The sequence below is a fragment of the Cavia porcellus genome, unplaced genomic scaffold, assembly GCF_034190915.1.
Source record: "Cavia porcellus strain 051 isolate PalLab524CR breed Dunkin Hartley unplaced genomic scaffold, mCavPor4.1 scaffold_28, whole genome shotgun sequence".
NCBI classification, from domain to species: domain Eukaryota; kingdom Metazoa; phylum Chordata; class Mammalia; order Rodentia; family Caviidae; genus Cavia; species Cavia porcellus.
Window position 1 is genome coordinate 45840945 of NW_026947511.1, and position 24467 is coordinate 45865411.

The 24467-nt window shown below is 51.4% G+C and overlaps 1 protein-coding gene across 3 annotated transcripts; it reads right to left on the minus strand.

Annotated features, from left to right (window-relative positions):
• Window positions 1–1209: 1209 nt before the first annotated feature.
• Window positions 1210–23411, minus strand: Def6 (DEF6 guanine nucleotide exchange factor). Of its 3 annotated transcripts, none has more exons than XM_063239009.1 (11): window positions 23255–23411; window positions 14169–14309; window positions 13446–13631; window positions 11731–11967; window positions 11505–11651; window positions 5607–5715; window positions 5170–5468; window positions 4020–4186; window positions 3739–3898; window positions 1986–2076; window positions 1210–1795 (listed from the first exon to the last, which is right to left on the minus strand). In XM_063239009.1, exons 1-11 carry the CDS (start codon window positions 23348–23350, stop codon window positions 1572–1574), a joined length of 1857 nt encoding a protein of 618 aa, XP_063095079.1. In that variant the 5' UTR covers window positions 23351–23411; the 3' UTR covers window positions 1210–1571. The 3 variants fall into 3 exon arrangements, with proteins under 3 accessions (XP_063095079.1, XP_063095078.1, XP_063095080.1); XM_063239008.1 differs by having other exon boundaries at window positions 3700–3898; XM_063239010.1 differs by lacking the exons at window positions 1210–1795; window positions 1986–2076; window positions 3739–3898; ... (1 more) ...; window positions 5170–5468; window positions 5607–5715 and adding an exon at window positions 10805–11243.
• Between the last annotated feature and the right edge of the window lie 1056 nt (window positions 23412–24467).

Genomic DNA, 24467 nt, shown 5'->3' on the forward strand with positions numbered 1-24467 from the left:
TAGTACTCTGAGAGTGCTGAAGGCTGCAGTTTGGGAGGATTCAGTACGTATCTGCATGTTGAAAGTCTTATCCAAGCAGCAAAAAGGAGAGCAGGCTGAGTTAGCAGGTGTGGTAGTATGTGGTTGGAATCCCAGCACTGTGGGAGGCTGAGGCAGGAGGATGACAAGTTGGAGCCCAGCCTCGATAACCCAGTCACTTAGTGAGACCCTGTTGCAAATAAGAAATTAAAAAGGGCTGGGGATGTAGCTCAAGGCCAAGACCCTGCGTTCAGTCCTCGGTAGCACACACACACACACACACACACAGACTGGGTTATAACTCTTATCTGGCTGGGAAGTGACAAGGGCCAGTGTAAAGCAGTGGCCATGAGATATGGCACCACAGGGTAGGTTTGAGAGTAACCAAGAATTTCCGGGTGACTGGAGTTTTTGATTTATTAAATATAGCACGAGGGCTGGGGATTTAGCTCAGCAGCATAAGCACCTGCCTTGCAAGCAAACAGTCCTGAGTTCGATCCCTGGTATCGATAAAAATAAATAAATAATAAAAAATATAAATATAAATATAGCACGAGGTGGAGAAGGACTCAAAGGTCCACACCCTAGTGAGAGATACAACAGTAGCTGGTGGGGGAGACAGATGTGAGACTGGGCGACAGACAGAATCTAAGGGGTTCCCTGATAGGTTGGAATGAGGGGAATTGGTAGAGAAAAAAAAACTTTCTAAATTCTAGATCCCCAGATCTCTTGTCTTAGATAACAAGGTCAGTGGTCAAGGGTTAGGAGAAGAAAAGCCAGTTTAGGAGGGTTACCTAATCTTCCTGGGCCTTAATTGTCTATTTGCAAAGTGATGGCAAATCCAGCCCTGAAAAAAAAAAAAAGAACCCAGCCCTGAAGGTTGTCCTGAGAGCTAAGTAACCTGATAAACTGGGGGCATAGGGATACTCAGTAAACACTTTTGGCTCGTTAAGGACACGTTCCTCACACAGCCCTCTGAAGCAGGTACCAGCATCTCCACTTTGCCAGCGTGGAACCTCAGCAGTAAGAAAACTTGGACAAAGTCCGTCGGGCCCTGGGCAGCAGAACCAGCCTCAGAACCCAGGCAGCCCAGTTCCAGAGCCCGAATCTGAACCACCGCGCGCTGCCTTTGCCAGACTTGAGGGCGGGAGAGGGGAAGGGGCTGGAGACAGGGACAGAGCTGAGCCAGGGGCGCTTTCCCAGAGCGGCCTTTATTTGGAAATACGTCTTCAGAAGTTGGTGGCAGCCTAAGGGCAGATGGCCCGTGTCCTGTTTGTCCATTTTCTGCCCCTGCCCAGGTCACTGGTGCTTGGGGCGAATGCACAGGGCCATATTCTCAAGTATCACGATCCCGGCCAGCCCCCAGCGTCAGGGGCTTGTGGCCGATGAGGAAAACGAACCGGTCCCATCCTGGTGTGTCTTCCGGCCCAGGGCTGGGCTCCTGGCACCAGGATCTCAGAGCCCTCTTCCAGCAGGCGCCAGTGTCACCCACAGGCCAGCTGTGGTCAGATCCTGGTGGACAGGACATTGGTAGGAACGAGGTGCGAGGAAGGCTAATTTTCTGGTGCTGGACCCAGGTTTTCTTCCTGAGAAGTGGGAGCGGGGGCAGCAGTCTTGTCCCTATCATTGAGGGGCTTCTGCTGCTCACTGCTGTTAGGTGAGGGGGTCCGGTTTCTCTGAGATCCCCATCGAGTCAGGCACTTTAGGGAGGAGTCGCGGCGGGCAAGCACAGGGGGCTGGAAGCCAGTGAAGGAGCTGCTGGTGACCCGGCGCTTATCTGGTGGAGAAGGCAGGAAGTAAGGAAAAGGGCGCATGCGCGGGGCAGATGGGGGGGTGGGGTGGGTGGGGGGAGGGGAGGGGCAAGACCCCTTCACTGCGCGCTTCATGGGTCCTGGATCTGCGCAGTTGCCCTTCTCTGTCTCCTCCCTCTCAGCCCCGGGGAAGCCCTCTTGACTACCCCTTCTCACCTCCAGGCGAGATTGGATGCATGAGCCTGTTCATCTGGACGTTCCAGTGTTTCACGTTGGTGCTGGCCTGGCGCAGCTTCCGCTGGGCAGCCTGGGCGGGAGGGGAGAGTAGGTCAGAACCACCATCTCTAGCAGGGACCCTGACCTTTTCAGGTCCACAGACCCTTAGCACACAACCAAGACTACTGACCATCTCCATAGAAAACCCATGTATGCGCAGAAAGAGTTACATGCATGAAATGAGAAATGGGAGCTAGAGATTTACAAACGGAAGACCAAGAAATGGAGGGAGAGGGAGAGGTGGGCAGGGGAAGAGGACGTAAAAAGAATAAATATGTGTTTTGCACATGTTCTGACTCCGCAGATGGATGTGATCTTCATATACTGCAAATATGGACCAATAAAAAAAAATTAAAAAAGAAGAGTTGCACACATGGACAGAGTCTGCCTGCAATTTCAGAAGCATGGCCCTCAAAAGGTCAAAAGTAATCATAATAATAGTTTCTTCTTATGGAGCAGCTAAGACGTGCTAAATACATTTACAGATATACTTAACTTTCTGAGAAATTAATAAACACAAAAGGTGGCAATGACTTGCCCGGGGACACACCCCCTGAGCTCGAAACCCTGCATCTCATCACCTCTCTAGGTCTTCATGCACAAAGAGCCAGGAAAGTCAGCCTTGGTGGTGAATGCCTCTGATCCTGAAGCAAGAGAATCAAGGTGAGTTCAAGGCCAGGCTGGGCTACGTAGTGAATTCAAGCCTGAACTACATAGGGAAATCCTGTCTCAAAAAACAAAAACAAAAATAACAACAACAAAAAACTGGGGCTAGGGGTACAGCTCAGCAGTGGAGCACCTGCCTGACAAGCTTGAGCTCCCGAATTTGAGTCTTGTTACCAAACAAAAACAAAAACAAAACATTAGTAATCAGTGTGTGGGTGGGCCCAGGTAGGCTCTTCCTGTTACATACCTCAGTGTTTAAAATTGTTTCAATATAGCTGGCATGGTGGGACACCACCAGACCTATAATTGCAGCAATTGGGAGGCTGAGGCAGGAGGATCGTTCATTGCAAGTTTTTTTTTTTTTTTTTTTTGTCTTTTTTACCGGTACCAGGGATCGAACTCACGACTGCCTGCTTGCAAGGCAGGTGCTTATGCCGCTGAGCTAAATCCCCAGCCCCCAGCTAAATCCCCAGCCCCTCATTGCAAGTTTAAAACCAGTCTGAGCTACAGTGAGTTCAAGACCAGCTGGAACTGCATAGTGAGGCTCAGTCTCGAAAAGACAATAAATAATAAAAATGTTTCAATAACTATGTAAGCCAACAAAGTGAATGAAATCATCATATTAATAAAAAGAAAACAAGGAATATTACAATAAAAAGAACTTAAATCTTCTTCTATGGTGCTTCAGGTACCAAGCAGGGGAATCCAACTAGAGCGCCAGCCTTGGACGTGTAGGAGGAAAACATCTTGCCTGGACTAATAATAACATTAAGGAACACAGCTGCGAATGTTCTTCAGCACTCTCTACAGATGAAATATCACGTTTTGTCTTGTTTAATCTTTGTAACAGCGGGATTATCAGTTTCCTTCCCCATCTTAAAGAAGTGAAGCTCACACATTAGGTAATTTGCCCGAGGTCACACAGCCAGCTGAGGACAGTGCCAGGGTTCTAGGGTATCGGGCTGGCTCGAAGCCCAGCGGGCCTCACCTCTACGTCCTCATCTGCCCTCTGCCGGTTCTGCCGCACCTCCTCCAGCTGCTCCTGGGCCTGCTGCAGCGATCGGCTCTGCAGCGCCATCTCCTGCTGCAGCTCCTGCTTCTCCTGCTGCGCGCGCTCGATGTAGCGCTCCTGCTTCTCCTTCAGCTGCAACAGCTGCTTTAGCTTCTCCTCCTCTTCCTCCAGCAGCCTGCGAGGTGGGAACGGGGGACACCGCGCTGTCTCTGCCCGCGCCTCGCAGGTGTGCAGCCGGCCAGAAGATGCGGGAGGGGGGGTCAGGTGGTGGGTGGGGAAGCTGAAAGGGGTCCTACCTGGTCTGCGCGAGGCGCACGGCCTCCTCATCTCGCCGTGCCTTGACCTCCAGTTGCAACGCCTCCTGCAGCCGCTCCTGCATCTCCTCCAGCTCCTGGATGCGCTGCCGTTGCCTGGCAGCCTCCTCTTCCTTCAGCTCCATTTCAGCCTGCATGGTGGCCCGGGCCTGCAGGGCGGTGGAGGACATAGCACCAGGTCTTTAGGGGCACCTGGGGCCCATAGGCAGACAGGCTCCAGGGGAGAAGGTCTAGGAAATTCCGAGCAGCCCAAATGGGTTGGATACAAACCTCAAACCATCCCTACTGCTAGCTTGAAGTTATAATTGGTGGTATGGATGTCGCACAGTGGGAGACTGGTCTAGCGTGCCCACGGGCCCTGGGTTCGAGCCCCAGCACGGCAAATATAAAACAGAAGGTATGTATATGTAATTAAATTGCTTATGCCGTGTTAGTTACAATTAAATAATATATTAAAATAAGCACCTGCCTTAATAATTAGTATTATACTACATTGTATCGTTATGGCTGGTACTAAAAAGGAGGCGACTGTAATTTTCACCACTAAAGGACACTGTACACTTTACAAGTGCTTCTTCACCTAACTTGCACCACTCCTCTATGAGCAAACTCAGTGCATCAGCATTTACAACTGGTGAAAGACGCACTGAGAGGTTCGGGGACTTCCGGTTGCGAAGGGGCGGGCTCGGACTGACTCCAGACCCGCCTACCTCCCATCTGGTCCCCAAACTGGTTTCACTGAAATCTCAGGTGAGAGTCCAACTTTGATCCAAACGCAGGATCGCTAGCGGCTCCCGGAGTCCTCTTTTCCCCATGGATCCGGGAACCAGGCTCCTGTCACTCAGCTCCAGCCCCCCACCCCTCATCTCAAGCCACATCTCTCGGCTGGATTCCAGCACTCCTCCCCGTAGTTACACTCCCACACCCTGGCACAGCCCCAGCCCCAAATCCTTCCTCAGTCTCTCATTCCATACTCCACCTTAGCACGCACCCCTCTGCCTGGGACCCCACAGCCCGCTTAGCCCCAGTTCACGCCCACAGCGCCCCGCCCCGCCCCCACTCAATCCACGCCCCCTGCTAGGCCAGGCCCCGCCCTCCGTGGCCCAGGCCCCGCCCCCGGGGCCGCCCGCACCTGCTCCGCCTCGCGCAGCTGGCACTCCAGCGCCTCCTGCAGCTCTCGGTGCTGGCTGCGGCGCCGCTCCTCCTCCTCCTGCAGCAACCGCTCGGCCTGCCGCTGTGCCTCCTGCAGCAGTTCCAGCTCTTGCAGCTTCCGCTCCTTTTCCTCCTGCAGCTGCTGCAGCCTCAGCAGCTCCTCCTCCTTTGCCGCCCGGCGCTGCTCCCGCTGCTCTCGCTGCTCGCGCCGCTTCTGCTTCAGGTCTTTGTGCAGCGACGTCTTGCCTTCGGCCTGCAGCCGGATGGCCATCTGGATGGCTGCGGTGGACGGGAGCGGGTCAGCTGGGTTTGGATTGCGGCAGCCGCCAGGGACCAACACGGCCTCAGTTCGGTCGCATTGCCCGCTGCAGGGACGGGTACAGCAGAGCCGCAGCTCACAGCTGCCGGCACACTCACCCGCTGTCCACTCCTGGCGCTGGCGCGTGTCCGAGGCGCTCATCTCGTATGTCCGGTTGGCGGTCTTCACGCAGAACATGCAGCGCTTCCCTTCCCGGTCCGGCAGCACCTGGGTAGGAATGTTGATCCCACAGGCTGGAGGTGAGGGCCACATTTACCTACCCTTCCTGGCCAACCCACTTCTCTGGGGACACTGTCCACTGTGCCAGCAGCCCGCATTGTCTGGCGTGGTCCCAGGGTGGTTGTGTCCCCGCAGCTCTGGCCTTCAGTGGCCCGAGTACATAATGCATGCTTGGACACTTTCAGTGACACTTCAGTGACAGGGAATTCACTACCCACGACGCTCATTTCCAATGGCCCTCCCTAGGGAGAAAGTTTATTCATTTCATAAGTGTTTTGGGAGCATCTACTAAATGCCACTTATGGTCCTGGGGGCTTGGGATGCTGAGATTTGCCTAATGGACAACAACTTTGTCCTTCCAAACCTTACGTTCTGCGGAAAATAGCAGTTGCTACACATTGAGCTTTCTTATGTTCCAGTGTCTGTACTAGCGATTTGGCAGAGGGTTGTTTCCAAGACAGGGTCTTACTACGTAGTATTAGATGGCCTTAAGCTTGCAGCAGTCCTCGTGCCTCAGCCTCCTCCTGAGTGTTGGGATCACATGCATGAGCCAGCACACCCGGATTCCTTCTACTCACGACCCCCATACATCTTTGCCAGGCAGGCGTTATTAGGTGCACTTTACAGAGGAAGACACCGAGACGCTAAGGGCCCCTGGGACTTTTCCAACTCACAGTGCCTGTTAATGCACTGGGTGCTCTGCCTGGATCTGTGCTTTTTTCACACCAAAACCTTGTGTGACAAAAATGGACAGAGCCTAGGATGGCTATAGTGGTCATTTAAAAAGTAAGATAGCAAGAGATACAGAAAAATAAAAATCCTCATACACGAAAATATAAAATATTGCTGCTGAAAAACAATGTGACTGTTCCCCAAAAGTTAAAATTCTCATGTGATCCAGCAGTTCTGCTGCTAGGATGTAGTTACCCTGGAGCAGTGAAAACATGTCCACACAGAAACTTGCCATAACAGCATTGTTCACACTGGCAAATGGGTAGAGACAACCCTAATACCCACTGAAAGTGAGTAAACAGAACGTGGTGCTCAGCCTTAAACAGGAATGAAGTTCAGATGCATTCTACAACCTAGAAAGGCTTGGAAACATTATGCCTAGTGAAAGACATTGGTCCCCAAAGGTCAACTGTGGTATAATTTCACGGATATAAGGTACCTAGGATAGATCAATTCATTGAGACAGAAAGTAAGGTAGAGGCTACCCAGGGCTCAGGAGATGGGGAATGAAGATTATTACCTAATGGGGAGAGAGCTTCTGCTTGGGTGATGAAAGTTTTGGGAGTAGGTAGTGGCAAGGGTTGCACAATATTGTGGAGGTTCTAAATGGCACTGAATAAACACTTAGATGGTTAAAATGCTAATTTCACATCTGTTTAAAATAGTTATATTATCGCTTTAAAAAACCATACAAAATCGGGGCTGAGGATTTAGCTCAACGGCATAAGTGCCTGCCTTGCAAGCAGGCAGTCATGAGTTCGATCCCTGGTACCAATAAAACGAAAAAGACAAAAAAAAAAAAAAAAAAAACATACAAAATAAACCAAGGAATCAACCTAATCGAGGAAGTGAAAGACCTCTAACATGAAAATTACAGAACACTGAAGAAACTGAAGAAGACACCAGGAGATGGAAAGACCTCCCTTGCTCATTAGCAGAATTAACATTGTTAAAGGGACCATACTACCAGAAGTGATCTATAGATTCAATGCAGTCCTCCTCAGAATTCTAATGACATTCTTCTCAAAACTAGAAAAAAAAGAACCCTAATATTCATATGGAATACAGAAGACACAGACTAGCCAAAGCAATCCTAATCAAAAAGACCAAAGCTGGAGGCATTATAATACCCAACCTTAAATGATGCAACAAAACCATAGTAACCAAGAAAAAAAAAAAGAAAGCAAGCACAGTATGGTCACAAAGAATGAACACCTACTGGAATAGAACAGAAGATAGTTTTAAAAGCTCACATAATACAAAGGGACAAAAAAACATATACTGGAGAGAGAGCAGCCCCGTTAACAAATATGGCTGGGAAACATGGACATCCATGTGTAGATGGATCTCTCACCCTGTACAACACTCAGTTCAAACTGGGTCAGAGCTGTAGGCATAAAACTGACAGCTTTGAAACTGTTAGAAGAAAGCACAGGGGAAACAGTGGAAATCATAGCACAGGGAAAGACTTCCTGCCCAGCACTCCAACAACACAGGAAGTGATAGCAAGAACCAACAAATGGAACTACAGCAAATTAAAATTTCTCAGCGGGGTGTGGTGGCACCTGTTTGGAATATCAGAAACCTGGGAGGCCGAAGCAGGACAATCACAAATTTGGGCAGAGAGTTTCTGCATATCAAAGGAAACCACTATTCATGCAGAGAGAGTCTACAGAATGGGAGAAAATCTTTGCCAGCTACTCTATATTTTTTCTCTTTTTGATATTTCTTTTTTTTCAATACCATTTTATTCAAAGAAGAAAAGGAAGAAGAAGAAAACAAACTACAACAAAATTTCAAAACACATCAATCAAGGGACAACAATGATACATACATTGTGCATTGTCATCCCCAAATCATTCACCCAGAGCACAAGACATTTGCCTTCAATTGTCCAAACACAACAGTACAAATCTTTCTCTTCATCAAACTCAGAGAAATCAGTGGTGTAACTGTCTTAACTATTTATCACTGGCTACTCTGACACAGAGGATTAATACCTAGCATATGTGAAGAAATAAAAAACAAGACAGAACAACAACAAACAAAAACCACCCAAATTATCTCAATCAATAAATGGGCAGATAAACAGACACTTCTCAAAAGAAGAAGTACAAATGACTAATAAGTATATGAAAAAATGTTCACCATCTGTGGCTGCTAGGGAAGTGCAAAGTGAAACTACACGTGTAATAAACTAGCTGTGGTGCCCCGCATCGGTGATCCCAGCTACTTGGTGGGTGGGGCTGAGGCAGGGGGATCTCGCATTCAAACCCAGCCCAGGCAAATTAGCAACTTAGTGGAAACCCTGTCTCTAAATAAGAATTAAAAGATGGCTGAGGATCAATCCGCAGTGCAGAGTTTAATCCCCAAAACTGGGGGGAAAAAACACACTGAGATTTCACCTCACTCAGTCAGAATGATTATCAGAATGGCCATCATCAAGAGCACAAGGCCCTGGCCGGGGATGTAGCTCAGCGGCATGAACACCTGTCTGGCAAGTGTCAGGTCGTGAGTTTGATCCCTGGTACCAAAAATAAGTAGAGCAAATGTTAAAATAAGAACACGAGATCCCAGTCGCTGAGCAGTCACCAAGACTCAGCTGCCTCCCCTGATGTCCTGCTTCCTCTCCCCACAGCCACCTTCAGCAGATTTCCACCAAGGAAATGAGGAAAAGGAATCACACCTCCGCTATCCAGAGCCTCCATTCTTTCAATCTGTTCGTTTGCTGACTTGCTGACGCAAGTGAAAGGTGATGACCTGCTTCCTGATGCCCTGAGGATTATACCCATCTAAGAATTCAACAGAGACCCAGCAGGGAGACCCTAACCAAAGCCCAAGTGATCACTGAGGATTGAGATGAAAAGGGATCAGTCTTCGGCCATGGTGCTGTCACAGAGCATCCGGAGTCTGGAGAAGTAATCCAGCTCCAGGGGGCCAGAGCAGAAGCACGTGCCAGCGCCTGGTGGAGACTGGCCAGCCTGAGGGCCATCCGCTGAAGGTTCATGGGTTATAAGTGCTTGTGGCTCAGTGAAGCTTAAGCAAGGATTTCCTTGCAGGGTCCCCTGTCACAAGTTTAAAAATCTCACAGCTGGTATACAATGTGGCTATTTGGGGCTCCCTGTCACTTTGACTAGTATAAGTCCTTCATACAATAAACTGCAAAGACTCCAAAAAAAGAATACAAAAAGAAGGTGGTGTGTTCCTGTAATCCCAGCATTCTGGAGGCTGAGGTAGGAGGATCCCTGGGAATTCAAGCCTGGACTACACAGTGAGAGCCTGCCTCAAAAAAGGAGAGAGAGGGGCTGGGAATTTAGCTCAGTAGCATAAGCGCCTGCCTTGCAAGCAGGCAGTCGTGAGTTCGATCCCTGGTACCAATAAAAATGAAAAAGACCAAAAAAAAAAAAAAAAAAAAAGGAGAGAGAGAGAGAATGGTGAACATATGGAGAAAAAGAAACTCTTTACACTGTTGATGGGAATTTAAATTAGTATACAGCCACTACAGACATCATTATGAGGTTCCTCAAAAAACTAAAAGGACGGGGCTGGGGATTTAGCTCAGTGGCATAAGCACCTGCCTTGCAAGCAGGTGGTTGTGAGTTCGATCCCCAGTACCGATAAAAAGGAAAAAGACAAAAACAAAACAAAACAAAACAAAAACTAAAAGGAGAGGACAGGTATAGTGTATAGTAGCCCATGCCTATGATCCCAGCATTTAGGAAACTGAGGCAGGAGGATTGCTGTGAATTCAAGATCAGTCTGGGATACATGGTGAGTGCAAGGCCAGCCTGAACTACATAAGGAGATCCTGTTTCAAAAAACTACAAACAAAACAAGAACAACAATAAAAACAAAAAAACCCAAATGAAGAAACCTAAAAGCAGAACTACCAAATGTCAGTGTACCAGGGACAGCTGCACACCCATGTCTGTTGTAGCACAATTCACAATAGCCAAACTATGCAACCAGCTAGGTGCCCGTTAACAGATCAATGGGTTCTTGAAAATATTATCTATATATACAATGAGTATTATTCAGCGACAAAAAAGACACGATTATGTTATTTGCCTGCAAGTGGCTATAACTGGAGATCATCATGTGAAGCAAAATAAGTGAGCCTCAGAAAGATAAGTGTCACGTAGTTTCCCTAATATATGGAATCATTAAAAGGAGGATGGGATAAACCTAGAAAGGAGATTCTCATACAAGAGGAAGGAAATAAGGTAAAGTGGATAGATACGATCTTATGTGTATGCATGAAAATATCAAATATTTTGGTAAAATTATGACAGACACACAAAAAAATTATGACAGACATTAATAAAGATATATTTTTAAAATACCATTGTTTTTTGGATTCATGCACGGTTGTGTGGGGGAATACTGTTTTTTTTTTTTCTTTTGTCTTTTTCGTTTTTATCGGTACCAGGGATCAAACTCATGACTGCCTGCTTGCAAGGCAGGTGCTTATGCCACTGAGCTAAATCCCCAGCCCTTAGGAATACTGTTGTTTTAAGCCTCTCAAGTAACAATGCTCAGAGCCAGGGGAGGCGAAGGAAGGGGGAAAGAGAGATGAGAGGGAAATGGAGAAGAAGAGCAGAGCTATGGAAGACAATTTAGGTGAAGAGGAATTTGCTACGAAGTGAAGGTATCGATCGATCCTTCTGAAATATTTAGCAGAATCCCCGTTGGTTACCAGTGATTTTGGTATCTGATTTGTAGTGTTTGTTCTTTCAAAGTTTGACATGGAGGCTGGAGATGTAGTTCAGTGGCACAGCGCCTGCCTGGCAAGCATTAAGTTGTGAGTTCGATTCCCAGTACACACACACACACACACACACACACACACACGCAAAATCTTTAAAACAAGCTTGACATGGATGAGGACAGCCGCCAGGCCGCTAGGTGTACCTCGGTTACGCTAATCTCAGCAGAAACTGGGTCTCAGAAGCTGGCTGTCCGGGTCCACCCTCCTCCTGTCTCCGCGTCCACCCACGCCTTGCCCCCGGGGAGGTCCTTGCACCACTGTGTGCATGCGCCCTCACCTCCACGCAGCACTGGGAGTCCAGCGGGATGGTGCCTCTTTTTTCTTTGCAGTCCTCACTCCCAAAGTAGCACAGGCAGCTGGGCTGCAGCTGGAACCAGCGCTCGGTCCAGTTCCTCCTCAGGTGTCCTCGCTTCCACAGGTAGCCCTGCGGGCCACAGCCAGGTCAGCAGCGTCCAGGCCCCCGCCGCCCTCCTCTGGGCCTGCCCCAGCTCCCAGTGGCGGACCTGCTTCAGGACGTCCTGAATGAGCTCCTGGTAGACCTCGTGGATGGCCATGCTGAGGGCGTCCTGCCCTACGCCCCGCAGGCAGCGGCCCGAGTTGAAGAGCTCCAGGAACTGCCAGACACTCAGTCCCCCAGCGGCCTGGGCTGCCTGGGCCTCCTGGGCCAGCAGCTCCTCGAGCTCGCCCAAGCCCAGCTCCAGGCTCATGCTGCTGAGCACCTTCTTCACCAAGTATTCCACCTGGAGGGCAGAAGGAAGGCTCGGTGACCACAGCACCACCACCAGGGGGCGCTCTGTCCGGCTCCCGCTGCCTGACAGAGGGGATGGGGGGGGGGCAGGGATTTGCAGGGTCAGGGAACCAAGCGGAGACCAGGAGAGATTTGGGAGGGAGCCCTGGAATTCCAACCCAAACTTAAGCAAACTCATCCCTTTCCTAACCAGTCAGACCCATTCCTCCTGCCTTGAATCAGGGCAGGGTCAGGGGGACGCTCAGAGCTGCAGCCAGGCAGAGGCAGCAAATCGCAATGTCAGAGGAGGTACAAGAACCTGCTCATCCAGTACCCTCACTTTGCAGATGACAAAAGCAAGGCCCAAAGAAGGAAGTGGCTTGCTTTAAGTCTCCAGCAAGCGGGAGGGCGGGGAGGGTGGCCAGAACTCCGTTCGGGTCTCCCAATCCCCATTCCAGTCTTTATTCCAAAGCCCAGTCCCAAACCCTGGGAATCCTTCCCTTGCAGGAGGGTAGGGGAACTGGGGGGGGGGGGGGACAAGCAGGGCAGGGACAGGAAACCCATACAGAGGAACAGGAAGTGGTGGTTGGGGTACATCCTGCTGCTGCATTCTCTCACTGCGCCCTGTTTCAGCAGCGAGAATCCTCCCAACCTTTTCGAGGCCACCTGGCCCAGGCTGGCTGGGATCTGACCTGGTATCTGTGCCAGCAGCTTCTTGGGAAACTCTTTAGGACACTCACCCGGGGGCCCCCTCAGGTCTCAGCTGGGGTTTCCTGGAGGGCATCTGCTCAGGGCTCAAGTGGTTTCCCCCAAACAGAAGTGATGAGGCACACCCAGGCACCTCCCCTGTGTCCCCTACTGTGAAGCTCTAAATTCACCCTAGTGCCACTGGAGGACTGGAGTCCAGAGAAGGCTGGGTGGGTTGGGGAGAGAAGTGGGCAGAGGAGAGAGGGTTCAGGTGGATAGGATAAGGGCTGCCCTGGCTTTACTCATGAACTGAGGAGGTAGAGGCCAGCTTCTCTGGTCAGTATACTGGCTCTCTGGTGATCTGTACTTTGTCTGCCCTGGTTCTTCAGGAAGAAAAGACAGGAGAAAAATCTAGAGCCAGGAACAGACTTGGGGTCTACCTTGAGTAACTGGGGAGTTACTTCCTGTCTTAGTAAGGTCACCCTTGCCTTATAAAGCACCTTCCTAGATTACCACAGTACCTCAAGTTCCACCATTCGACCTCAACTAGTCTCCTTTTAAACTGCTCTGCCATGCAGGAGGTGTTCACTTCTGCTTAGTAGTTTTCCTCCTATGAGCTCTAGCAGAACCTGATAAAGGGATCGTTTTGGTTCTTCCAGACCAAGCCATAGCTGCTATGGGCAGTGTACAGACACAGGTACCAGCATGGAGAACACAGTGAAGAAAGGGGATGTGGCTTTCTTCATGGTTTTGCTAGGGCCTGGACCCAAGTGACTCAGTCCCTGACTCTGTCACCACCCTCACCTCATCAGGAACCATGATCAGCGGGTATTTGTCCTCCGACAGGAAGTTGAAGAGGCACCAGAGGCGGAAGGCATCCTGGTTGGAGAGCATTCTGTTCCCATTGCTAGCTGCTTGGTAGTTCTTCTTGGCCGTCAGCGTCCAGCACAGCTCATCGAAATTCTCTTTAACGAAAGCCCCCTCCTCCACCTGCCATCAGGCCTGCATGTCAGCCTGCTGCCCCATCCCTGCTCTAGAACCAAAAAAGGCTCCAGCATGGTGACCTGGGTTCATCTAGACCCCTGCTCTCCACCCTGCCAAGCCCAGCCCTAAATGGGAAGAGTCCCTGAGCTGATGACCAGGTAACCAGCTGGTTCCAAATCTCAATCCCCCAACACGCCCACAGCCACCCTCCAGAGAAAGCACAGGGGGGCACAGTCAGAGAGGGAGGGTGGGCATTATAGCTGGAAGCTGGAGGAGACCTCGGCAGGGATGGGGTGGAAGGTCACAGGAAGGGTGAGATTCAAACTAGAGGTCAGGGACACTGATGGTGAGCTCAGGAGCCCAGAAGTGGACAGGTGGCTGGAACATGATGGGTGGAGATGGGAGCGGAAACTGGACAGCATAAGCAGAAGTGAGAGTTTACCAGGTGCAGGGAAGAGTTGGCATAGCAAGCTACTGGGGTGCTGGCCCAGCTGGGGAAGAGGGGAAAGGCCAGAGGTGTCCCCCCAACAAGCCAGGCCCCACCTTGTCCAGGATGTACTTGTTGAGGTAGGGCATGTAGCCCTGGCTGGACACCGGGCCATCGTCATCATCTCGGAAGTGCTCTTCCAGAGCCACGGGATCATGGGGGATGTGCAGGACTGTGTACAGGTTGTGGGACAGCACCTGAGACAGAGCGACAGTTTGCCTCCCTGCCCTGCAGCCAAAACTGGGCCAAGGGACAATGCCCCCCCCCCCCGTTTCTTCCCACCCCTATGCTGACTGAGTGGCCCACACATGCTGTTCAGTTCAATAATATGATGTGCCAAGCACTGAGTTATGTATCATTTGCTTAACCTCAACCCATTTGTAACCCCATTTTACAGATGCAAAAACTTCTGTTTCTCAGTTGCCAGAGCAAGCAGAGCTGGGATCCAAATGATGGTAATTGTACTCTTTGTGGTTTTTTTTTGTGTGTCTTTTTCCTTTTTATCAGTACCGGGGATCGAACTCACGACTGCCTGCTTTCAAGTCAGGTGCTTATGCCGCTGAGCTAAATCCCCAGCCCCTTTGTTTGTTTTTTGAAACAGAGTCTCACTATGTAATTCAGACTGGCCTTCAACTCATTATGTAGCCCAGGCTGGCCTCCAACTCACAGCAATCCTCTTGCCTCAGCCTCCTGAGTGCTGGGATTACAGGCACGCGCCACCACGCCCAGCTTGGCAATTGTACGCTTAACTATTTCATTAGATATCAGTGAACTCTTTCTACTGACAAGGACGCTGCAGCTCACGGGATCTGGTCATTTGCCCAAGGACCATGGCATGGAGAGCTGGGGATTCTGATCCAAAGTCCAAGTGCTTCCTGCAGGGCTGGGCTATCTAGCAGCGGCCCTGAACTTTTCACCATTTGCAACAGACTCAGTATTTGGGCTGCAGAGTGTCCAGCATCAGATGTCTGAGATGGGAAGGGCCTTTCAGAAGACCAAGGGGAGCTGGGCACAGTGGCACATCTGTAATGATAGTGCTTTGGGAAGCTGAGGCAGAAGGACTACAAGATCAAGTCCAGCCCAGGCAACTTAGTGATAACCTACCTTAAAATTTAATAATGATAATAATAATAATAATAATAATAATAAACAGGCTAGGAATATAGCCCAGTGGGAAGACTGGGGTTCAGTCCCAGTGCCACCAAAAAAAAAAAAAAAAGAAAGAAAGGGGCTGGGGATTTAGCTCAGCGGCATAAGCGCCTGCCTTGCAAGCAGGCAGTCGTGAGTTCGATCCCTGGTACTGATAAAAATGAAAAAGACCAAAAAAAAAAAAGAAAAGAAAAGAAAGAAAGAAAGAAAGAAAGACGACGGGGAGAGAAAGCCAAGAGTTCTCATGAGCATGAAGTTCCTCTCCTTAGCAATGTGAGGAGGGGGCCCTCTGTTTCTTTCTTGCCTTGGTTCCCTCCAGGAAGGCAGGCACCTTGGATTCCTGGCTGCGTGAGCCAATACAGGCCCTTCCCATTAAGTGGCCGGAGTTTGGTTTCTCTATTAAATCCAGAGAAGTCCTGACAATGCATGTGTGATCCTGGAATACAGTTCCCGCTCTAAGGGTGCGACTGGTTCACGCCTGGTGTTAAAAATCTAGGGTGACTGATCAAGAAATTAACGGCACCAAACACCCGCTGACCACTTCTGAAGGGACCCGTGTTATTCTGCTGCGTTCTCCTGGGCCTTTTCTAAACTATCCCATGTCCTTGTTTCCTTCTCTTTCTCGTTTGGCTGAACTAGGGATTGAACCAGGGACTTCATACTGAGCTACGTCCTCAGCCCTTTTTTTTTTTAAAGTTTGGAGACAGGGTCTTACTAAAGAACTAACTTGCCCAGGCTGGATTTGAATTTGGAGATCTACCTGTCTCAGCCTGACCAAGTGCTGGAGTCACAGGTGTGAGCCATCATGTCCAGCTCCTTATCATCCCCCCACACCCCACCTCTTTCTTCCTCCCTTCCTTCCGTCCACCCTTTCCTCCGTCCACTCATTCATTTGTTTAAGATAGTCTTGCTATGTAGTCCAAGCTGGGCTTGAACTCACTATGAAGTCCAGGCTGACCTTCAGCGTGGGATCCGCTTGCCTCTGCTGAGGTTACAGATAGGTAACACCATCCCCTGCTCAAGGATCTTCTTAAAGCACCTCTTTGAGGTCCAGATAGATGGCTATATGTCTTTCAGGGGCGGGGCCATGGAAGGCCATGGAAGGCCAGGGATGTTCACTTGCTGTTTGTGGAGTCTGAGACAGACTTTCACCTCTCTGGGCCTTGGTTTTGTTAATGAAACCGGTGCTACTACCCACCATGGACAGGCGCTCTGAGGATGTTGTCAGACAATAAACAGAGGGCCAGACTCACGTAGGCACAGAGACAATGTAAGTTCCCTTCCTGTTTAGAAAGTGTTGCTTAGCCGGGTGTGGTGGCTCACACCTGTAATCCCAGCACCCAGGAGGCTGAGGTGGGAGGATCGTTGTGAGTTCGAGACCAGCCTGGGCTACAAAGTGAGCTCAAGGCCAGCCTGAACTGCAAGGTGAGACCCCATCTCAAAAAAGACAAAAAAAAAAAAAAAAAAGAGAGAGACAGTGTTGCTTTTTGCCTAACACATCAGCACCGATGATCAACAGCGATTACAGACGAGTGGTGCATGCCTGTAATTCTAGCTACTCAGGAGGCTGAGGCAGGAGTATGAAAAATTTGAATCCATTTAGAGATTTATACTTTTTTTTTTTGTATCAAGGATCAAACTCGGGGCTGGAGATTTAGCTCAGCGGCATAAGCGCCTGCCTTGCATGTGTGCGGTCGTGAGTTCGATCCCTAGTACTGATAAAAACGAAAGCCAAAAAAAAAGGATCAAACTCACAACTTCACACTTACCAAGCAAGTGCTTGAGCTACTGAGTAAATCCCTGGCCCTGTTTTTTAAAAGGGTGGGGCTGTACATAGGCCCTGTGTTTGATCTCTAGTATTAAAAAAGAAAGAAAGAAAGAAAGGGCTAGGAATTTAGCTCAGTGGCATAAGCACCTTCCTGGCAAGTATGAGGTCATGAATTCGAACCCTGGCACACACACACACACACACACAAAAAAAAAAAAAAAGGAAAGAAAGAAGAGAAAAATTGACACAGGTGCAAAAGACAGATAATATCAATTACTGAGGAGGTTGTGGAGAAATGGGAACTCTAATATCCTGCTAGCCAGGTATGAATTGACTGTCTTTTGGGAGTACAAAAATCTATCAAACTTAAAATTGAATGTGACCTTTGCCCTGGATTTCTATTTATCCACCCTCTCTAGATGCTCAGGCTGGTTTTGAACTTGCAATCCTCCTGCCTCAGCCTTCTGTGTAACTGAGATTATAGAATGTGCCACTACACCAGGAAAAGAAATGTCATACAGGAAAACGTGTGTATTTGCACAGGGAAACAAATCTAGAACCCTCAGCAAACTGTGAACAGATCTGGCGCCTGCCCCCACGCCAGGGGGCGGGGTGGGGGAGGGAAGGCATTTTCATCTCCGAGATTGTACGCCTCTGCGCTCTGATTTCTTTAACCCTACCAGAAACATACATTATCTTTACAACAAAATCTTTGAAACAATAGAGATAAAAAAGCAAAGGGTGCCATTAACCAGGGGTGTTCTGCGCCCTGTTATTAAGTTGCTCTGTAAAAGTATTCTTGTGCCATCTCCTCTTCCCGTGAGTGGCGCTGGGTGTTGCACATTTCCCGTGAACGGCAACGACTCCATCCCGACCCAGAGGTCAGTGTGGTGTCCTCACAGGCCGAATGTCTCTGAGTCTAATGAATTCTGCCAGGGGCTTCCCTTCTTCAGCAGATTGAAAGCGGGAGTCCTTCCAGAGGCCTCCAGGCTCTGCAGCGGGGACTTGGGAGCTGTCTGCCCTCTCTAGCTCACCTCTGTCCAGCCACGCGGACCTCCTCCCCCCTCGCCAGTCCTGTATTTTTGCCTCAGGCCTCGGCCCTTGCTTTTCCTGCAGCCTGGCACTTTCCTCTCTGGCCACCTCAGGGCTCACACCTTGTCCTCTTTTCCAATTTACTTAGATGCCACCTCCTCAGAGAGAGCTCCCTTGGTCATCGTATTGAACTGTGGCCCATTCGACTCTTGGGGGGACATTTTAGATGGAAACCCTAGCACCCTGTAACCTCCACCCTTGCTGTGCCCGCTACTGCTCTATTTCCTCGGCGTGAATAACCGTCTTATTTACTTATTTGATCATCTGGCGTAGGTGCCCTGAGGATGGATATTCCCACTCACTGCTGCCCCACTGCTCAACAAACACCTGTTGAATGAACTCAAAGCCTTCACAGCAAGAAACAGAAGAAAAGCAAAATCAAAAACAAAAACACAAAAGGCAGACCCACATGGAGTTAGTCTCGCTGAGCAAACTAACGTCCCTGGGCCTCAGTTTCCTGTGTCTACACGGAGGTAATGTGCAGACTCTCCACCCCAGCACAGCAGCACACAGTTCCCTGAGCTGCTCCTCTCCTCCCTCCCTTCCTCCTGCCATCCTGCCCATCCTGTCCTCCAGGACTGGCTTAGCTGGATTCCTTCACCTGCACCGTTGGACTCCGTTTAGCCCAGGGCACAGGCTCTGAGCCCTGTGGGCTGCCGGTGTCAGGAGGGAGGAGTTAATACACAGGGCTGCTCCCTGGAGAGCAGATCTCAGCCTGCCAGGCTTCCTGTGCCTGAGTGGGGTGGAGCGGTGGGGTGGGGTGGGGAGGGTTGGCAGGGTGAGGGGGTCAGGCTGGAAAGGATGCGGCTAGCAGGAGCTCCCTGGCAGATCTCTATCAGTGTTCCATCAGTGCCCGGCCCTGGAGACAGGGCTCCCATTAGCCTCATTCTCCGGGTGAGGATGTCCAGGGAGGCGGAGAGTCTCCCCCAAGGTCTGGCTCTAGAGCTGCTCCTGGCAGAGCACCGGGATCACCTGGGGAGCTGCAGAAACCGAAATGTGCTGCCTGCCCTGACCTATTGACTCAGAGTTTCCGGGGTGGGCCCAGGTGGCTGTATTCTTCACAAGCTGCCTCCAGATTCCATTAGAGGAGGCCACAGCTCCCCACCCCCCACCATGGGGCAGCCCCTGGCCTCTGGGTGGGCAGCCCTTGACCTTTGAGAGGCTTCATTTATTCACTCTTTCCTCTGGAGGGGTGGGGATGGGGAGTGGCTCCTGTCTGGGGCCTTGGAGTCCTCTAAAAAGTCTGGTGCAGGGAAAACAGGGTGTTAGGACCATGTTGACAGAAGTCAGTAAGGAGCTGGGGGCTTGCTCACACCTATAGTCCCAGTTACTCAAGAGGCTCTGGCAGAAGGATTGAGAGTTCAAGGGCAGCTTGGGGTACACAGCAATATTCTGTCTCAGAAAAGTCAGTAAGCCTGGTTCTGTAGTTCCCAGCCTGCAGGATCCTGTACCGGGGAGCAGAAACAGGTGGGGGGTGGTGTGTCTCCATAAAAGAACTAAGAAAGGACTTTAGAAAGACTAAATAATCTCTCTCTTCTACATAGACTAGGGTGTTTAAATGAGCCTACATTCCAGGTGGTCCTTTCAAAAGGTGCAGATCCTGGTAAGAGTCGCTCTGTGTATTCTAGTGGGGACTGCAGCACAGCTGCACACCGAGGGCTGGGGAGGGCTGGGGAATCTCAAAGGTGAGAGCGAGTGGATGAGCTGTGTAACTTTCTGAGAGCAAGAAGGGGCCGGAGGAGTTGGGTGTGGGCATCAATGGGAAGACAGAGGCCCAGAAAAGGGAGTGCATTCATAGCCAGCTGCAGTGGTGCACCCTTGTAACCCCAGCACTCCAGGAGGCTGAAGCAGGGGATAACAAGTTTGAGCCCAGCCTGGATAGTTTAGTGACTTAGTGAGACTCTTGTATCCAAAGACAAACACAGAACAAAAGGGGCTGGGGATTTAGCTCAGCGGCATAAGCACCTGTCTTGCAAGCAGGCAGTTGATCCCCGATACCGATAAAAAGGAAAAAGACCAAAAAAACCCCCAAAAAACAGAATAAAATTTAAACATGTAGTTCAGTGTGAAGACTGTGGGCCCAGTCCCCAGTACACCAAAAAAAAAAAAAAAAAAAGGATTGAGTTCACCCACTTGATGTTATTTTTAAAGTTATTTTTGTGGGCTAGCTGGTGGCTTGGTGATCCCCAGATCAACTCTTCTGCTTTATAGAGGAGAAACTGGAGGATCGGAGGAGAGCAACAGCTTTCCCAGGGTCCCCCAGCTGGGGAGCAGCACAGGTTCAAGCCTCCACAAAGGTTCTGCAGTGCTCTGTGTACCCGTAAACACCTTCCCCCCGCAGCCCACAGATGGCCCAAGGAAGCAGCAAGGCTGATGACTTAGGCCAGCAGGTTTCTGGGCCACCCATTCTTAACTTTCCCTCCACTATGGAGCAGGTGGTTGTCTCTCTGCAGGGGGGACAGAGCCCGAAGCCCAGAGATTCACTGGGCAAGTCCTCTGGGGGCTGCAGGACCACACTGAGTGGCATTCAGCTGGAGGCTTGGGAGTCTGGGAGATCCCTGCAGTCCCTACCTTCCTCGGCTCTGTGCTGTCAAGGAGGCCACCTCCCAGATCCCCACTAGCCAGAGACTGATGGCTCCGTCTGCCCATCAGGCACCACTGCCTGGAGGTCAGGAAGGAAGGACACCAAGGTCTCAACTGATCTCTCTCTTGGTAGAGGGTGTGACCACCAGGGATGGCTTCTTACCCCTAATTATTTTTTCTCTTTTTGAGACAGGGTCTCACTATGTAGTTCAGGCTGGCCTTGGGCTCACTTTGTAAACCAGGCTTCTCTCGAACTTGCAATGATCCGCCTGCCTCAGCCTCCCCAGTGCTGGAGTTATAGGAGTACACCACCACACCCGGGTCCTCCCATCTCCCCCACCCCGGGTTATTTAGAGAAGGTTCTAAAGACCCATAGAACTCCCTGGGAAGCTTTGGGTTCAGCCTCAGTCCACCCTGGGCAGAAGCGTCATGCTCATTAGTCTGTTTGCATAGTCCTCAAGCAACTGGACCTGTTTCCACCAGAATTCAGACAGGACCCACACCTGGTCTCTGCTCAGACCTTCTCTTCCCAGAGCAAACACTCAGACTCATTGGCTTCTCCCATTCCTCCTCCTCCTTGGGGCCATCTGGGGTCTGCCCAGGACAGCCAAGGCAGCCCTCTCCCAACACACAGAGGAGATGCCGGACAGCCCTGTCCCTTATCCCCAACTCCGGGGGTGGGGCGCAGCTGCTGCTGTAGCTGTCTCCTCTGCTTCTTCCTCTTCCTCTGTTCTCCGCTTCCTACTGGGATCCCACCCCCAGCACCATCACTACCTTCACTGTGGGCCCCGGGAAACCACCTTCTCTCTCATTCAGGACCATTTCTGTCCTGCCCCCAGTAGGCCACTGAGACTCCCACTGTTAAACCAGGCTTGTCCCCTAGAGGGGTCAGGGAGGACCATCTCCCATTACCCATGTGCATGAAGACCTTGCTGGCAGTGGGCTGGATCTGAGCTGTCAGTTGGTACCAAGTGCGAAAGTCAAGTATGCCAGCTCAGCGGTGACTCCTCCCTGGGAATACTCAGTCTGTCTACGGACTGGGCAGTGGATACCAGGTCACTGGAGGTCAGGACAGAAGTTCAAGGGCAACAGCACCACAAAACAGGAGCCACTTGAGAGATGTGCCCTCCAAAGATGAGGTACACCGAGAAGGCTTGGGGCCCACAAGGTGGGCACCTTGGAAGCAAGAAGCTACCAGGGTCGGATTGCCCGGGAGAGATACTAAAGGGGCAGAGCTGGAGGTGGCTGTGGGGCACAGGTTCCCACAGGGATTGGTGGGTAGATGACTTCTATTTTCTCCCATCCATGCCAAGAACCCAACTAAATGAGATGAGGTTCAGTGAAAGGGGTTTAAAGGCATGTGAGGAAGAACCAGCTGGCAGGGGGAGGGAGGTTTTCTCCCCCAAGTGATCCAAGTGGTTGTGGATTCTCCCTTGAGGAAAAATAGAGAGTTATTAGATGCCCGTGAGTCTGACTAAGAGAAGGGACATCCAAGTTTACAAGCAGGGCCCAGCTCAGCGTGAGGGGTGGGGCGGAATGGAGGGGTGGAATCCTGTTCTCCTCCTTGCCCTCCAGGTACTCCGAGCTTGGTCCTTAGGAAGGAAGGTTGAGACTGAATCCCCTTTTGAAGGGAAGGTGGGGGAGGCCCCAGGAATCCAGGGCCTTCCCCTCCTGCCAGGCAGGGCCTCAGCCGTGATCACTGGGAAGGAAGGGAGGAATAAATGAATGCCTGAGGCGGTTCTGTGCTCTCCTTTCCTGCAGTGCCCCGTGGCCACAGCCCCGGGAGTTGCTTTCTCCCTGCCAACGGGATGGGCGGCAGTGTTAACCCAGGCCTGAAGGAAGCAGGAGAGAAGCTCCTTAGCTCCTGGAACAGCATAGGGATCTGGGGCAAGCACCACTCGGGCTTTTCCTGGGCTCAGCTCCACATTCCCTGCCAGGGGTCTTATGCCTAAGGTAGCTTTCCCAATCCGGGCTGTACACACGCCTGTGTAGTGTGCATGTGATGGTGGAACAGGCTGGTGAGCTGGGTGCCAGTGTAAGAGGGTCCGCAGCCCTCCCAGCCCTGTGGGTTTGCAGGTTTATGGGGCAGCCTGGTTTGGTGGTGGGGAGACCCTTCATGCCTCCTCAGTCCCAGAGGAAATGACTGACAAGTGCCGCCTGTGTCTTCATGGCCAGGAGGAATCGGCGGCAGGGAGGAGTAGGGTGCGTGCCCAAGCTTGACTCTGGGAGCCGGGCCGCTCACCACATGGAGCCGGGGAAGTGGCCAGGCTCCTCAGAACCCTGTGATGCCCCCTCCTGCCACCAGTTGGGCCCTGGATTCTGGACAATAGTTCTGGATGAGTTCCCTGGAGCGCCTGGACCACGGGCAGCAGCATCTCCCAAGCGTGTTGGCCCAGTTGCCCAGCACTGGGCCTCCCCCCACCCCACGCCCGCAGCCGGGGCTGCTGGATGGCTGGGTGCCCAGGGTAGCACAGGTTTCATGCCTGGCTCCTTGGTGACCGGGGCTGGTATGGTGCTCTGCCAGCCCCCTTGGGCTCCGGGTGTTCTCACCTTGAGCTGAGACTTGGAGACCTTGCCGCTTTTCTCCACATCCAGTGCGGTGAAGGCGTACCAGATAGACTTGAGCAGCTCCTTGCGCAGGGCCATGGCTGAGGCGCCTGCCTGCCGCCCGCCCGCCCGCCCGGCCCAGGGGCGGCTCTGACACCAAGATCCGGTTTCAGGAAATGCGACGGCTACAGACCACAGAGGCGTCCCACTGCGGAGCAAGAGCTCCACCTGCCTGCGTGCTTGTTGCTCTGGTGGCATTCAGCAGCCTTCCCAGGGCTATGTCCCTCTGAATCAGCCTCATCTGCTGGGCTGGTGTCTGTGTGAGGCCCCCTTTAAGCCAGGTGTGGTGGTGCACTCCTATAATCCCAACACTAGGCAGGCTGAGGCAGGAGGATCACTGCAAGTTTATCAGCCTGGGCTACAAAGTGAGCTCAAGGCCAGCCTAAACTGCATAGGGAGACCCTGTCTCAAGACAAAAAAAGGATAAATAAATAAATGCCTTTGTCCCAGAGCCTTCCTGATGCTCCCAGAGGCAGCTTGCCTAGGGAAAAAGAAGGCCCACCCTGCCTGCCATCATATTGAGGGTTGGGTTTACCAGGTGAAAGGCCAGCTGAAACTAGGGCATCCCCTTCTGTGGCCCCTAACCATGGTGGTGGACCCTACTGGCAAGAGGAAGAAAACTAAGCGAACCCCAAGAGCTGGAGGGCCTGAGCCAGGGCACTCCTCTAGATGAGACAGACTTGGCATTTGATTTGCTGGCTTCCCAAACCCTGGCAATGGCTCCAGAAGGCACTAAGAGCTCTGCCCACTGTACCTGGAGCCTGGCACAGGGCCCCACCTCAGCAAGTCCTGGCAGGACAGCCTTGGGATGCGAGGCACTACACATCAGTACTGCCACTGTTTAGATCCAGTGCCCATGGGGTGGCACACGCCCACACCAGGAAGCAGGGTGTGAGACGCTCCCTCCCAGAACGTGGCATTAGCACTCTGCCATGTGGAAGCAGCCTGCAGGCCAATATGGTGGCATACCCCGATTCCTCTGCCTCCAGGAGGCTGGTGATGACAATAAACAGGAGCTTTCTGGGGATGGTTCTGGTGAAGGAGCTCCATTCTCAGGAGTAGGAAGGGGCCTGAGGGACACCCATCACAGTGGAGAGGAGAGATGTAGAAGCACCTTCAGTTCCCATCCAGGTGGGCTCCTTCTCGTCGGTACCCC

Coding starts and splice junctions, on each gene's coding strand:
- Def6 (XM_063239008.1), bottom strand. CDS start 23,350: ATGGCCCTGCGCAAGGAGCTGCTCAAGTCTATCTGGTACGCCTTCACC. Junction 5,469..5,606: donor GCGCCAGGAGTGGACAGCGG/GTGAGTGTGCCG, acceptor CGTCCACCGCAG/CCATCCAGATGGCCATCCGG. Junction 2,077..3,699: donor GGGCAGATGAGGACGTAGAG/GTGAGGCCCGCT, acceptor CCTCCCGCCCAG/GCTGCCCAGCGGAAGCTGCG.